This window comes from Pithys albifrons, chromosome 1, assembly GCF_047495875.1.
Source record: "Pithys albifrons albifrons isolate INPA30051 chromosome 1, PitAlb_v1, whole genome shotgun sequence".
Lineage (NCBI taxonomy): Eukaryota > Metazoa > Chordata > Aves > Passeriformes > Thamnophilidae > Pithys > Pithys albifrons.
Genome location: NC_092458.1, coordinates 94,730,769 through 94,747,711, shown reverse-complemented (window position 1 = coordinate 94,747,711; position 16,943 = coordinate 94,730,769). Strand labels below are relative to the sequence as shown.

At 37.3% G+C, this 16,943-nt stretch overlaps 2 protein-coding genes across 5 annotated transcripts in view; one reads left to right on the top strand and one right to left on the bottom strand.

Annotated features, from left to right (window-relative positions):
- Positions 1–1,058, bottom strand: part of FILIP1L (filamin A interacting protein 1 like) — a 35,044-nt gene extending 33,986 nt beyond the window's left edge. Inside the window, exon 1 of the mRNA XM_071561151.1 lies at positions 882–1,058. The gene's annotated coding sequence lies outside the window, so the exon portion shown is untranslated. The remainder of the gene's footprint in view (positions 1–881) is intronic.
- Positions 1–16,943, top strand: part of CMSS1 (cms1 ribosomal small subunit homolog) — a 225,945-nt gene that overhangs the window by 36,139 nt on the left and 172,863 nt on the right. The window contains exon 1 of one of the 4 annotated variants that reach the window (XM_071561203.1): positions 1,066–1,215. The exons of the other annotated variants lie outside the window; for them this stretch is intronic. Within the exon in view, the coding sequence (XP_071417304.1) occupies positions 1,199–1,215 (17 nt within the window). The 5' untranslated portion in view covers positions 1,066–1,198. Of the gene's footprint in view, positions 1–1,065; positions 1,216–16,943 lie in introns of those variants that run through there. 4 annotated transcript variants of the gene reach the window in all.

Here is a 16,943-nt window from a genome sequence, read left to right as displayed (position 1 = left end):
GTGTGCTATGCAGGTGTGAGTTATAAACACGCTAAGGTCTAATCTTTCAAGGTGCTTAGTGCCTTGTCAGAACTGTTTTTCATTCTCTGTTTTCTGGAGTTAATAAGTGTGATACTGTTGAGCATTTTGCAGAATAAGCCTTAAAGAGACCTGTGAGTTTTCTGATTTTTTTAAAAACCTCATCAAGTTCGACCAGGATTTAAAGTGGTTTTTTTTCATCAAAATCTGACAGTTCTGTTCTCTTGTGATTTGACACTTGCACACAAGACACAGAAGAGGGAAGCAGTGTGTAGGAGTTGAAAAGTTTGTTAGTAATTAAACAAGTTACAGTTGGGTTTTTTCAGACATAGCAAAATCTTATTGCAGAGTAATGTTTGTGGCAATTTATACATCCCTCTGTGAACTACGGTAGAAGTTGTTCAGAAGTATAGTAAATGCTTAGAGACATATGTACATACATGTCTACTAATACATAGCATATGCATGTAAATGCAGCATAAGGAGAGGCAGTAGCTCTACCTAATATATTACAATACTGTTGGACTCTTTCCACAGCTTTAAATGCAGTCATGATTTTATCCGACCATTTGGAAAGTGTGTGTAATTCATAACTCCCTCCTTCTTTAACATTAAATTAATTCTGCATCTGTTGGCTTTGTAGGAATTGCTTAAAACACAGTTTTTAATGCTTGCAGTAGTCACCCTATATCTGAATAACCAGGCATCTTCTAGACCTCCTGGTGCTGTTTTGGGGTATTTCATTGTTTCTTAGTCCTCACCCCGTCTTTTGGAAGCAACTTTTTTAGAAAGTATCTCAGTAGGCAAAAGCAAGAAGCGGCAGTGCTGGCCAGAAGCAGCTTGCTTCCCACCCTCTCCCTTACCTTGCGCTCCTGTGCTATGGAATCCCGGCTCAGCTATTGCTCCATGGTGCGGGGCGCTGCGCTGTAGCATCAGGCTGCGAGCATTCCAGCAGTCCCACCAAACAATGAGGGATGGGCGCTTTGCATGCCCCAAGCCTATGGAGCATTACGTCATTGCCTTGCCATATAAGGCGCTCCGTGTTGTGCAGGCTCGTCGTGTCTGACTCTACTTCAGTGATAGCCAGAGCTTGGAAAACTTGTTAATGTGTTCTGGCTCCAGCTGACGCTCAGGACTGTGTGAAAAATTTCATTTGTCTACTAGTTCATGGCCAAGAAGAATGTGCGGAAGGTTTGGGTTAGTGCAGTTCCTTTCTATTGCTGATAATAAAGTCGTTAGGAGTTGTTAGCTGATTAGGTACAATGTTTTCCACTTAGACTTGCAGCCTAGAACTTGAGAAGGGAAAAATTAAATTTCAGGTCATCTTCTTTAATTAATTGTTCTAAGGGAGTTTTTTCTGTTTTTCTTTCCTTTTTTTTTTTTTTAATATGGCAAAAATGTGACTTTTGCTGAACTCCTCTGAGGGGGATATGAACTTCGAGCCTTCCTTTTTTTTTTCCTTCTGTAAAGAGTCAGGGTCCTTGGAGGATAGTATTTTATTTCCTGATGATGTAACTACAAAACAATTCTCTAAGTGATGATGGGAAGGCCAGATGAAATCTGATTTTTTTTTTCTCTTCAATGTTTTTTCTACAAAACCCTTTCCTTTTTCATATGTTTGTGTTTCAGCTAACACAATTAAGCAGTCCAACCGACTATTTTTAGTAAGAAGGTCTTAAAGAAATGAGTCGTTTGTTTTTAATATTTAGGAAAGAGGCAGGAAGCCAAAAAGTCAGATTTAGATTGAAGAGCTTAAAATGTATCTTTTGTATTCCCTGTCCTTTAGTGTACACCATGAACAAACCTTGAAAACACAAGGAAGAAACACTTGAAATAGGCACAAAATTTGTTGTTGAAATTCCACTGAGGGTTAACAGGAGTCAACGAAATAAACTCCTTTTGTGTTGATGGGTAAATTAAGCCATCGAAAGGCATTCTATGCTGTTAAAGTATACAATGTTGAAGTAGGTGCACCCACAATTAATTTATTTGCAGCATTTGAATTTTAGTCTTCAGATAAACTTTGGTATAGCTGCCTGCTTTTTGTGAGTTATGTCCTACTTGAACATAGTGCTAACATAAGGCAATTTACTTCTTTGGGGGTGTTGTCTGTGGGTATGAAGACAAATGGTGATTAAAATGATTGCATTTCGTTAACAAGGCAGACATCTTTTAGCTACTTTGCACATCTTTACCCACAGTGTAGTCTGAAAAAGATACTTATTATTTTGCTGGAAAATTTCAGGCAACTCTTTGCACCCTTACTAGATGAAGACTTCCTCAAAAATGTGCTGCTTATGTGTGTGAGTGATCCTGCTGTGTCTCCTTTATGAATTCCTGTGGAAGTTCAGATTTGGGTGCTTGATCCAAACTTTCCAAATCTATTTAATAGTGCAACACTGCATACTAACCCTTCCAAAATTGTTTTGGAGATAGAGAAATGTCTTATTTAAATATAGCATCGGTCAGACAGGATAATATTTTATTTGCTATTCTAGGAAGATTTGATAATCAAAGCCAAACAAAAACAAAATAACCTTTAGCCCCAATTGGCCTGTTCCATGACTTGACTAATGTTTTTGGAAAATAACATTTTGTCTAGTTTTTCTCAAAAGTATTATGCCAAAGTGTATCATTTGAATTATATAAAAGGTCATCCAGGTGGCCTGGGTATGGGACACATCTTCAGCCACAAAGTCACCCTTTCTGCTGGGCCTCTGTTTCAGGAGACAGGACAACTGCAGGTACAAGGTACTGTCTTAGGGCAGGCTGTGAAGATCCTGCTGTATTCAGTTCTAATTTATGGGCAGAGCCAGGTAAGTTATACTGTGGAAAGGGACTAGGAGTAAAATGTGGGTGCATTGTTTTTTACATACATGTGCATGTAGGCAAACATAGAAATGCTTAGAGTGAAAACTACTGTTTCTATAGTTTATTTGGTAACTTTTTTTCCTTTCCTTCCCTTTGCCTTTTTTTTTTTTGCATCTTCATCTGCATACACCCCATTTTTGTAATCTATATGAAAATTGCCTGCATTTTTGTCCTCCCACATGAAAACAGTTCTTTTAGGCCACGCACAGCTTTGAAGAAGAGGACTTCTTAAAAGCTGGTAATCAAAAATCCATCCTTGCAGTCCAGTTCTGTTTGGGAGTTGCAAGGAATGCAGCTCAGATAGTGCTGATGGTAAGTTTGTTGGCAGTCTGGGAGCAGGGAATAGGAGCGCAAGTCCTCCTGTTTAAAAGTTCATGTTTACATCTCGGGATGGCCAAAGTATGAACTAGTTTCTTAATTCTCCTCTGCAATGCAAAAGTGCACAACTGCGACCTTCTACAAACCAGCTTTATCAAAGAGCATCATTAAGTTGTGACAATATAAGAGAAGGAAGTCAGGACAGAGTATGGTATTATTCCAAGTACTTTTAAAGAATTATATGATTAAAACTCCAAGTTTTGCATTACTATAATGTGAAAAGCTTATTTATATCTGAGGCAATGAATAGAGTTGCAGAGAAGCTTTTTGTTACTGCTTTCTTACAGTGTCTTCTAGTATCTGTAGGTGGAATCCTGGCACTGGTGAACTGTATCAAAGAGAAAAAAAAGCCTTTGGGCAGGCAGCTCTGCCTGTCTCATTCTCCATTGCTCCCTGAAAATGAATTCTGTTTCCTTAGTTACTGGACATTGTTTTGCACATAATTGGTGCATTTGCAAGCATTGTGACAGCAAAAGTAACCAAATTTGTAGAAATTAGAGAGCAAATGAAAATCTTGTTAGGTCATTTGTTTCACCCCTGACAATGCAGGGCTGCTCTCTGCAGGCTGCTTGCAGTGACTTTTGTCTGGTCTCTCTGCTTATCGTTTGGTGTTATTTGTGCTCACGTTCTCTCAAAATTTTACTTGAAAAAAATAGAAGCTGGAAAGATGGAAGACTGTACAAGGCAGGGAAATGATAGGACAAATAAGCTAAAAGACTTTGAGACGATTGTTTAGACTTTATCTTAAACTATCTGAATTCCTCCTATTACTTCCATCGTTAAACTACTTCTCTTTCCTTTGACTTCCCATGGCAATTCATAGCAGCAGTTCCAGTGTCCTTAAACCCATAACCTATCTGTTGCAGCATTTGACCCCTTCCTTTGGCCATTTTGTATCTAAGATAAATAAAGGAAATTAGAACTTGGGCCTCAGTTCAACAAAGCACTTAAAACATAGCCCTGTGTATTTTTGTTGAAAAAGGAAAGGACTTCAGCAGAAGTCTGATTTTAATGATATATTGAAATGCTTGGCTAAATCAGGCTCTTTATCACATTTACCTCATGTAGATATTGTTGAAACTTGGGTTTTTGAAATTCTTCCTTGGGTCTAAATCTTTAGGTTTTCATATTCCCAAAATAGACATCTACAGAGGTACAAAAGATAGTATTTTTACATTACTTCAAACTTGTCTTTTTTAGAGGTGGTGTGCTTAAGTTTTCCACATGATACCTGGCGAGCAGAAACATATGCAGGATTGACAAGTTGAATATTAATACCTTGCGTAAATGGAATCTGCTGTTTAGTGTTTTATTAATAACTCGTTTGACTTCAAGGATTTTTCTCCACTGTGTGCTCAGCCTTGTCTCTGAAGTCTGGGAGTTTTGGCATAACTCAGTGTAAGAAGGCTCACTAATTATTTCTTGAAGTAATAGCATCCTTCAAACATTTTCTACCCAATTTATCTTTACTATTTCTTCTAGCATTGTGTTTGATGGTCTCTTAGATTTCATCAGTAAAGTGTTTTAGTGTTTTTTATCCTGATGTATAGATTAATTTGTGACTATTACAATAAGGAAATATGGAGGCTATTATGGCTTAGTGACAATCTGAAATGCACTGACAACTCATAAATGCACGGGGAAGGCAAGGGGCAGAAGCAGGGGAAAGTTCTAAAGATAACATTCTTCAGATTCATGTGTCTTGTACTGTGGACCACGGACAGAAAGAGATTCATATCTTCATTACTGTATGTTTTTAATTTTTTTGGCAGCAGGAAGAAATATTTTCCCAGACCCTCCTATTGTTTGCAGATTCCATTATACTCCCCTTTTTTGGCAGATACAAATAGAATTCCTAGCCAAATATTAGGGATAATTAGATCCCTTTGTTTTGGTTGCTGCTTTGGGAAGTTGCTGACTGCATCTCTTAAGTACTAATAACTTCTAAGGAGAACTTGCAAGCGTGTGATAACTGCTTGTGAGATGGTTTCCTTTTGCACAGGGGATCATGATAGGTTTTTATGAAAAGGGCATATTTTGCACGGCAGAGTTTATCAAAGAATAATAGAACTTAATTTTTATGCCTTCCTCTAATCTCTATAAACCATATATAGCCAAGTAATCTTTTCTCTGTAATGAAACAAGATACAGTTCTTAAGTTTATGAAAACTCTATACAATAGTGTATTTTAAGAAGTTTGGGGTTGGAGGTTTGTATTGTTTGTGGTGGGTTCTGCAGTGAGATTTTTTTATAACCCCCACCCCTCCCACCCACAAGTGTGCCTGTCTAGTTGGGCTGTTTCTTGAGGCATGACAGTCATTTCAGTATTAATGCAATAGCACAAATGAGTTGTAATCATGTGAAGACTGTGCAATAAGGTACCTTGGAAAGTTCTGAGTTCCATGTCTGTGGACATGCTTGGGTGTAGAACATATTTTGAATGTCTGTCTTTGGTCATTAGACCTCATAAAAAATGTGTGCCTCTATGCAATTAGTTGCCTACTTTTCTTCATCTATCTCCTTTCAAATTCAGACAAGGAAAGGTTTTTTTTTTTTGTAGAACTTCAGTAAAATGGTGTGGCTTAAACATTTTGAGCTTCAGGCCTGATACATAAAACTCTGTCTCAGATCATCCTAAGCTGTGAATTCAGTCGTTTCACTCAAAGTGATCAAACCTCTTTCTAAGCAGTTTAATTCTTATTTGAATAAAACCAGTACAGGTTTGAGTCAAGTTGACTCAACTTTTTGCATAGACATGAATTGAACATGGTCCCAGTGGTGGATACTCCTTTCAAAGCTTTTATGATATGAAGTGAAAAAATAGATAACATTATTGCAGGTTTGTTCAGTTCTTCCATATCATTCACCTTCATATCATATCATATCATATCATATCTCTTCCCTTATGCTTCTCCCTTCAGGTCTGTTTCTTCCCTTGTTGCTGGGTGATGCTGCTCCACCAGTGGCTTGGAGTGCAAGGCCCAGCATGCAGGGATTTGGCATTCAGTGCCTTTCTTGCAGGTTGCAAGTTTTACAGGAGCTTCATGAAGCTTTGAGAGCATGCGCTTGTCAGGCACACACTTGGATGGCTACGGCTTTGAATGCAGCATAGGAACTGTAAGAAGGCTTGTTGGCACCATTGGTATTATACAAAGAGGAGTATGAAGTTGTCATACTTCCTTTTCTTTCTTAGTGGGTAAGTAGAGAGAATCCAGAATTAAAATGTATCTTGAGTCCTACATTTCATTGTTATGACTCTGTTGAGCAGGTTTCTCTTGCCTCCTTCAGATTAACCCAGTGAAAATGTAGCTATTAAAGAGCTTGTTTGAAAAGGAGTAAGGTGGTAAAAGAATGACAGTGGATCCTAAAGAAAGCAGACTTTGCAAGGAGAGAAAACATTTTTTGCCTGCAGTAGTAGAGTAAAATAAGTCATGTTCTTGGGCCCAGAGGCCCTTCTTTGGTCTCTAGATGCTGCATATGTGTTGCAAAACCTATCTAGTAACAGACATCTTTTCTGCTTTGATAAATCTCCCCTGCCTTAGGATTCATGCTATGAAATGCATTTTAAAAGGCTTTTCTTATTCTCTGTGATTTCAGTAGCTATTCACTAGTCCCTCTTTAAAGCACTGTGCTTCAAGTTATTGGTGATTTCAATACCTGGTCAAGGAATATGTATTGAAATAATGCAGAGGCAAATGTATCCTAGACAGGCTGTTTTAGATTGTCAGTTCCTAGGGATGTCATGTAACTCCTAAAACTTCAGTCCCTTTGGGATTCAGAATTGCTGAGCTATCTGATAGATTCATAGTTTAGAAATGTGACTTAGTTGTGTGGTTCAATTCTCTGGTCTGGAAAAGTATTTAGAATTTCTTGATCTCCTAGTGTATAGTCACATGTAGCTCTTTGTGTTAGTCTTGCCCACAGCAGGTACTGTTCAAGGAGTCTCTTGGGCTTGGGAAAATGTGTTTAACAGACTCAGACAGCTCCAGAGTCTGCAACAAAAATTTCACAAAACCCTTGAGTGAGGAAGGGGAACAAATACAAAAGGGTATTAATTTGGCTTTTTTACGGCAGCTCACATGAGACATGTCAGCCTTAAGAACCATTACCTTCAACTCAGCAATACTGTAGTTGTGTCATATCTGGGAACACTTTTATTGATCTCATGTCTCTGGGTGTTATGTCAACAGGGTGGACTATTACTCAGAAAGTCTTTTAAGAGTTGAACTAAATGCTTGAATAACCTACAGTTTGCTTCATGCTTGAAAATTAAAGTCAAGCACAAAAAACGTGGTTTAAGGAAATCCTGTTCAAGCACCTGAAGGAAAGACAAAATTTCCTTTTTAGTCTCTGAAATCCTATGGTCTTTTGACAGTCTTCCCTGCAACCTTTCCCACTACTTAATGGTCTGCTCTATTTTGTACAGTTTTGCGAAGTTTTTTAGTTGTTGAATACTTTGTTTTTAATCTGTTTTGTCCAATTACCTAGTTTTAGTCATAAGGATGAAGTTTTTATTCCTTTTTACATTGTTTCCTATTGGTAACTTACTTGAAAGCATTCTGACAGAGCATAAATTCTGGCTTTTATTTGCCCTGAGCAATGAACTCAGAAGCTCATAATACGAAAATTAATATTGATTAGATAAAACATAGCTCAGTCCATACAAATTGTGTTTATAAAATATGTGATCATGATGAACTGTGTAGAATTGATTAAATACAATGATGTGTATTGGGTTCTTTCTTGTAGTGATACAATTTCATATAAATTAAATCTGAAGTGGTGTCTTTTGCTACAAAACCTCATAGTACTTTTGATAATTGCTAATAATTTGTCTTATAAGCAAACTGTATTGTTACTCAAGAAAAAAGTTAAATAGGCTGATTTCTTAAATGGATACAACAAAATACCGTAGACCTTAGTACCATGATCTAGTAAATGGACTGGAGTTGGACCAAGGGTTGAACTTGATGATCTTGGAGGTCTTTTCCAACCCAATCTATTCTATGATTCTATGACTCTTAGGTGACTACAGAACAAAGATTTAAGCATTCTAAATTTGTTGATCTTTGGGTTGTTCACCCCTCTCTCTCCTCCCCAACAAATACATACTAATGTATAGATAAATATTTGTGCAAAACTCCAGCCAGCAGAAAGGACTGATACTGCTTGCAGCCTTTTTGTGGAAAATGACCCCACTTATTGTTTACTTTAACTTTTAACATGATCCATAAAGAAATGTCTCCGTTCATGTATAATAAACAAGGAGCTACAACTAGAAAGTTGCAAAAGAACAAGTATTTTCTGAATTCCTATGGTTAAATGACATGCAGTTGTGCATGACCTCTTAGTTTGATTCAAGTTGGCTTTTCCTGCTCTAAGATGTCTGTGTTTTGAGACACATGAAGTTTTTTAGTTCTTTACATTTCTATTTTATTCTATTTTTCTGTTTTTATTTGGTTTTATTTCAAATTTCCATAGTAGATGGCAGAGGCTGTTCTCACGTAAAACAATCCAGTCCTTGACATTGTTGCTGGGGAAAAGAAGCGAGCACACATGAATCCAACACTACCAAAACAGGAGTTATTTTGCTAGAAGTCTAAGAACTGTCCAGAGTGACATAAGGTTATAGAGGGCTTGACAAGAATAAACACTGAGAGCTACGGATTGCCTTTGACCTTGGGTTTTGGGAACGTAAGTGGAGCCTTAGCTTTTAATTATCTGTGTGAAGATGTCATGCCCAAAAGATGTTGCTAAGTATATTTTGCTCAGTATTCAGTGTGGGAGGTGGTAGCAGTTCTTGGAGCAGTTCTGGTAGGCATAGGTATCCCTGAAGCAGAAACACTCACAGCTCAGGGGCTTGTGGAGGGCAGGGGCAGAGTGGGAGCGACTTCTAAAGTGCCTCCAGACCTTTCAGAAATTGTTCTGAAAAGCTTGCATATACAATTGTATACAAAGGAGTTGTGGATACTTCTGAACTTTTATGGACGATGGTTCCAACTGATTCTGGTTTCTTCCACCTAGTTACTTTTTAGAAGAAGTGACTGAGGGCTGTTTGTGATACTTGAGCTTTAAATGTTGTACTGCTATGTGTTGTGTTCCACACGTGTTGTTGCCACAGAGTTTGAGTCATTTAACCAAATTTTGCTTCAGTATTTTGGAAAATGCTTTCCTGGAAGCATCTTCTCTGTTTTAGGTACTTCTCAAAAGCAGGAAAGCTGCCCGTTTGTGGTAGTAAATTCCTACAGGCTTCAGAACATAGCATTAATATAAGTAATTCAGAAAGAAGATGAGAAATCATGTTTATGCATCCTTTTGCAAGTATAATAATTTGTTTCTTTTCATAATTGCAGTATAACAGAGAGACCAAGTCACCCCATGAAGTTTGGGTTTTTTTCTCTTTAACTTCTTCACCACCTATTAACAGGTTGCTTCTCTTCTCTTCTTGTGCTATTCTGTGCTAGTCTCTATTTTTTAAGAGCATCCAGGAGCCAAAAGCAATAAAATGGCAAACATTTGTCAGGTGAGGTTCCAGTCTCTCATGTTGAAAGAAAGAAATTCATTAGTAGATTTTTGGAAGGTGGAGGAAGGACCATGTGAAGATGCCAATGTCCAATGAAGTGACTGGGAAGGAATGGTTAGAGGTATTTTTAGCATTTGTACTGAAATTCAGGGAGGCTTATTGATTGCACTGTTTTTCCCTTAGGGAGGTCAGTGGGAAAGGAAAGCGGTCCAGAATCAGGAAGTAATCCACACAGAGTCTCAAGCACAAGCCTTTCACTTGGACATTAATCTGAGTTTAGAAAGGACAATGGCTGTCTTGCATTTCTGCATGCACTTAGCTTAGAAGTCTTTTATTTCAAGTAGGGCCAACTGTCAATTGCATGGCATTGAGCACAGTGAAAGCAATCACCTCTTTCACAATGAAGAAAAATGTTCACTTTGTTTTCTAGCAGAGCCTTAGATTTGATTTTTTTTGTCTGTCTTCATTCTTCTGACTCTGACATTGTTCTGTCCATCATTATTCATTGTAATTTCTTAATTGAGAGTAACTTTACTGAGCTGATAATAGAGTCTTATTGTTTTGTTGTGTGATTTTCCTGGTGAATTTTTGAATATTTTACTTTTGGGAAACTTTTTTTCTATTTTAAAAAGCACTTCTTCATTGACCTGAAATAGGAAAGCTGTGCTATGTAAAAACGTATCAGGTGACAGTCCTTAAAAGTGTATGTTTGTGCACATGGTTTTATGACATTCATAATCTATTACTGTTTCTGCTTTGATGAACAATGAACATAATGGGAATGTGTTTGTGTGCAACATTTGAATGTAAATCCTAAGTTAAACACCTTCATAACTCTTAAGCTATGGATGTATTGATAAAAGTTCGACTTCCACATATAATTTGTCTCTTAGGAATTGGACAGATCTTTTATGTGTTCTTTTGGCTGATGCCTTTTGGGCATCATTAGGGTTCCTTAAAGAAAACATTTTTTGCTTTCTTATTCATAGACACAAGCTGGGAGAGGGTTTTGTTCCATTCTTTGAAAACCTGTTAAATTCAAATGCAGTTGGGCTGTTCTGAGTGGTTTTTCTGTGTGACTAGTTTGGAAGAAAATTGTGATTCTGTTCATGGTGTCAGAAAGTTTGTAAAAGCTACAGAGCAAGCAATCCATCAAGGGAGACACAGCTCTTGGGCAGTTGAGTGTTTCAGACCAAAAAGTGCTTGGACTTCTGAGTTCTCAGGTTCACACTGGGCATGCTCAGATATTTTGTTACTTCCAAAGTAATATTACATCATCTTAATTGCAAGTCACTATGCTATAGCTGTCTTTACATCCAAAACAGCTCTCAAGTGGGATATCAAATATCTGCATTACATAATCAGAACAAAGCCTTTATTGGTTGATTGTACCCTTAGGGTGGGATGCTGAATGGTAGTTGCATATGGAAGACGTAATCTTGCAGAATTAACCATTTCTTAACCATCCTATCAACAACTATGAAGTGAAATAATAGCCTGGGGATAGGACTCACTTGGGAACAGTACAGCTAAAGAAAATAAGATTTTAAATTGGTTGAAAGAGTTCATCTTGTTTCTGTAAATGGGCTTAAATGTATTGAAACAAACAGAACGAGTTTTACGGATATGTTTATAGACTGGTTTGCTGTACTTTCATGGGATGTAATTACTGTTGTTAATGAATTCAAAGGAGGTAGACCAATTTTCACTCGGTCTGTGGTTTTAATTTATTGAAAAATGATCCACTTAAAAATACTGGAAAGAATTTCTTTTGGTTATGGAATATTAAATTTGTCTTTCTAGGCTAATTTAAGCACTTTTTAGAGTTATTCATTTGTTAGGGGCCATATGTGCAAAATTATTGTTATGTGTCTGGTAATTTTAATTGGTCCAGTTCAGAACTGATCTGGTTTTTAGTAAGACCTTTTCTTGTGAAAGGTATAATATGAAATTTATAGTTCTCAGGCTACATGAAAGTGATACCGGTTTGGTCTTTTATTGATTGTCATGGTATTTTGTGTGATCTCAGTCTAGTTTTAATGAACCTGGATTTCATAAACCTCATATTAAGTAAAATAAATTAAATAAATAGGTAAGTCCCCACTCTGTGGGAAATGAGACCATGTTAAAAAAAATCCAGACAAAACCCCCCCCCACATAAAAAGTCTGAGCTTTATGTTATGATGATCTAGATGTGATTTCCTGTGTTGTCTTAATTCAGTTTTTATACGTGGCTTCAGGGTTAAATTGCACCAAGCTTTCAAATTAAAACTGCTAGTCAGCCTTTAGGTAGGTGTACATTTTAGGCTGTAAAGTGTTTTTCAGTGAAAATACTGACTGAACCCAAGGCCATGGGTTTTGTTTCTCTCTTCCCTCTTGCACTGCTCCCAGACTAAATTAGGCACCAGTATGAGTAATCCATCAATACTGACTTTGCTTTTGAGATATATTTGTTGAAGAGTGGGAACTTGTTGGCAACTTCTTTTGTTATTGTGCCTGTCCCAACATATCCTTGGAAATAATAAATTTCATTTGGTCATTTCATAGAATCCCCCCAGTTCTTCTCCAAATCAGTTCCAGATGGTCAGTGCTCCCATAAAAATCTTGGAACAAGATAGTGATTTTGGAAGTGTTGGCCTCAAAATGCTCGCCTTGATCCTTCAAGGACCACTGGGACAGACCGGTGTGTAATACTGAAGGTCCTCAAGTGAAAAGCAAGGCAAGTACTGAAAATGCTTATTTAAAACTTTGCTCTATTTTTATCCATTGACAGCAGACATTGTAGTTCTTCACCTTTAGTTCTGGAAATACATGCACAGGACAGAGCATTGATGAACACTCAGTAGGATGAGTATCGTTAATATGCCAATTTTTGATGAGTGTGAGTTGCAGCTGTGACCCGTTGGACGAGCAGTAGGTTGTGTTCAACATCCTACCAGTTGCTTTACTTTTACTCATCAGCACCTCTGTTTAGAAAAGTGGGGAGGAGGTTATGTGAAATTTTCTCCCTGATGGTTACTCATGCAGATATCTCTCTTTTCAGGGTCCCCATGATATTTATACCAGTTGTGGAGCAGATGTTGGGGCAAAGGATTATTAGTTAATTTCAAGAGCTAAATATACTGATGTGTTAAGGAAAACAAAATCGATTCCACCACCACACACATCCCCTCCAGGTTTTGTCAGAGAAGCATCAGCCTGTTGAATTTTTTTCTTTTGATATGTGGAACTTGCCACATGACTTTCCTGCTTTTTGGTATCTCTGGCTTAAGCCTGAATATTTCTTGTTCTGCAAAAAGACCAAAGAACTTTTGCATTCGTTCATGATCATTGTGTCATTTACTCCTTTACCCTGATGACTGTTTCTTTTCTTTACATGATTTTTGAAGGAAGTCAGAATTAAAAAACAATTTGGAAGTGTGTTATTCTGCCCTTTTTGTTCATTTCAATGATGGAATGAAGTGGTGGAGGTTTTTCTCTTTCTTTAAATTTTCACTTCTGAATCACCATAAATATGAGGCTTTCTGCTATTTTCTATGTTTCTATTTGTTGAGGAATAAGCAAATTGCTTATTAACTTACAGAAAATATGAGGTTCATATCAGTAAGGGCAGAAATCTGTGGCACTGAAAAAGAATAAGAACAAGATCACTCCACTTTTGAGGCAACTACTCTGAGAATTAAGGAAAAGTGTAATGCTGCATGAATTACAGTTGGTTTCGTAGGACACCTTGGAAGTATCAAACATCAAACACCAGGATGACAATTATGTTTAAAAACTAGGTAAAAATATCCCAACTATATCCAGGAAGAGTCACTCAGTAAAACAGTGTAAATGGAAGTAAGACATGTTGGATAGTTTCAATTGTTAGCAAAGACCTATGTCTTTAAGTAACTAAAAATGGCCTTACAAAATTAAAAAAATATGAGATTTCAGGCTTTGTGTCTTTATAGGTTTCATTGTGCCCTTGAGAATTAAAGGAAGGCAAAAGGTAATTCTTTAGCCTCTGATTATGCAATTTAATGAATTTTCTGACATTCAATATATGATTCCCTTTTTTCCTTTAAAAACTTCTGTTTGTGTTCTCATCACATTAAAACAATCCAACAATCAAAAAAAGCAAGCCAACCAAGCAACCAACAAAAAACCCCACACAACCAACCAACCAACTAAAACCTGAAACCAACCAATCAAAGAAGTGGCAAACAAATCCAGAAGAGGAAAAAGAAAAGTGTTACCACATGGCAATTGTGATGTTGATAATCAGTTCAAGAGCATCAGAGAAGAAAATAGAAGAATCAGAGAAGAAGAAATTAGTTTTACCTGAACACAACTTAGTTTAATAACACTTTTTATTCCATGAAACTTCTCTTGAAGTTACCCAACATGTTTACTTTTAGACTGTTTATCATTGAGTGCCTTCTGGAAATGCTTGATTATTTTAACCTGTTTAAAAAATGCATTTCTTGATGGACTAATTACTGATGTTTAATGGTGCCAAGGTAGCTGCTTGCTTCTGTTTTAGTGGGGAGCATTTTTCTGCTTTCAGAGTGTGCTGAAGATACAGTATCCTTGTGGGCCTTCACTCAGCTGGATTTCCAGGGTGCTGAACGACCACCCTCAGGAGCATGAATGACTTGGCATCATGGGAATTGAAGTCATCAAATTTACTTCTCTCTTGCTCTTTTGGTTGGTTGGACATTATTTTCCCCTGCTCCATTCATACTTTACTTTTTTTTTTCCCACCTTTCCCTGAACAATTCTCTACACGGCTTTATCTTTTCATGTGCTTCTCTTGATGGCCAAAACAAGAGGACGTGTAGTGTCATAGATGTTCTTTGAGGTCCACTGCTCTGGAATTGTGAAGTATGTGCCCAGGATGACCCTGGGAAGCAGCAGTTGCAGGAAGAGAGACTGCAAACCACTGGTAAACTGAGCAGTGAGTTTACAAGAAAAGAATGTTGGATCCCCAGTGTTGATGCTTTGGTAAGCAATTCACAAAAGAATCTTCCGTCTGGAAGCTGAAAGGAGAAAAAGTTTATTTAAGGTGGCCTTTAAAAAAAAATTGCTTCTCTGGTATGTTGCTGCATCTATATATTTTGCAGCATGAGTCATAGATGGCTTTATAGTTCTATGTCCCATTGCATAGGAGGAACAAACTCTGGCGATGAGAAAGTTAAGAGAAAACAGAAGTGTGAACAACTGCTAATGGTGCTCTCTCTGGCTCCGTTCAGTCTGCCGTTTCATCATACTTGAAGGGGGTAATTCAGAGATTCCTTTCTTGGCACATAAGTGGCAACATATGTTTGAAACAGTGAGGGGAAACTGTAGGAAAAAAATGACAGGCATATGGCAATAGGAAGGCAAGGAAAAATTTGTTGCCCTGACGTTAGCCACATAATTGGTACACTTAACTTCTGAGGGACTGATTTATTTAAAGTCAAAAATTTATGCTCCATTTATTCAAGTTTTCTATACGTAGCCTGTGTCTTGCAGTGCCTTTGTAATGTCTGTGCCCTCTGAGGGAGTGGAAGGTGATGGGAGAGGTTCAGAGCCTCATCCAGGGAATAGAGGAGGAAATCTGGATGCACATCCACAAACCTACCTCTGTTCATATTCTCATTTTAAAAGAGGAAATTTTTTTTACCATGTTGAGTTAGCAAGAATGTTTATGGCTTAATATAACCTAAGATTTTCTGTTCAGTGAAAAGAATAGCCGTCCTGGAAACTGGCATCATCCAAAATAGCGTTTTCCATTGTGAGGTCCGTGCTGAGGTAACCTGCTGACTTAGTCAAAGAAGAGTTTCTACCCACACATTCATCTATGCACAATTGTAAGCAAAATGCAGTTTCTCAAACTGTATGTGATGTGGAGAGAATGTGGGTAGCCTTTTCTGTTTCCTCAGTTACTTTTGTGCCCTGAGTTACATAATTAATTTCAAGGCAGAGTGTTGTTGAGAAAGTCAAGATCAAATCTCGTCCTATCTGTTGACATGCAAAATGTGTGTTTAGGAATATAGTTTAGCCTGAAGCTGAAAACTCTGCAATACAAGTAATCTCAAAAAAATGCTCAGGAGGAAAGCAGTCTGTTTTTTTTTTTCTATTGAAAAATGATTAATCAAAACCCTGGGAGAATGTCTCCCACCACATTTGCCTTCAGAACTGTGGCCTCTCTTCACAAGAGTCATGGGGCCCTTGGAGAACTGTAACTTGGCAACTGGTTGGTCATCTTATGACCCTTATTCTGTGGGGATTTTAGTCCTCACATGGAAAAGAAAAATTGACTAAACGATATTTTGATTTTGTTAACTCTTCTCTCTGACCTCTTTTGGCTCTGGGATTTTATGGTCTAGTGATTTCATTTTGAGATGGCAAGTCTTAGGTGAGGTTATAAAGAAATACTCCTAAGTTGTTTGCATTATGCCAACAAATGTAGCTTATTTGGGGGTTGTGAAGCACAGATGCTTTACCAATCTTATTTAAATTCAGAAAGTATGCAGTGTTAAACTTATAAAAATTGATAAAAAGCCAGCTTTAGCTTGTTTTTAATAAAAACCCAAACTAAAACAGCCTCCATAGTTAATACTCTGTATTAACAAGTAGCACTGAAAACTTAATAAATCTCAGCTAGTTTCTTTACCAGAGTAAATGACATCACAATTACTGTCAGCAGAAGGAATGAAAACAAATGTTTTGAAAGGAAACCTATTTATGTTATGTTGGTTGTCACCCATGTTAGCAAAAAGCCAGGAAATGACATCTGAAATTTGTAGAAACCTGTGGAGTTAGTTATGGGTTTTCTTTTCTTCCTTTTTATCTGGGGAGGGGAATGTGTACAACAAAGATTCTTAATGTACTACTTGTTTTGGAGGAGAAAGAGGAGACATTTTTAAAGTTTCAGGAAAATTATAAAAATACTCTTATTTGGTAGCTACTGTATATTTTGTTTTACTTAAATGTAAATGCATTCAATTGTCCCATAATTTGTGTCGTTGTGTTTTTTGTTGTTGTTTTTCTTGTTGTTTTCTTTGGTTGTTTGGTTTTCGTTTTGGTTTTTTTTTTTGTTTTGATTTTGGGTGTTTTTTGTTTCAGTAAGTTGTCTGGTGGAATCACTTCTGTTCACACAGAATCCTGTCACTAATGATGTGTGGAC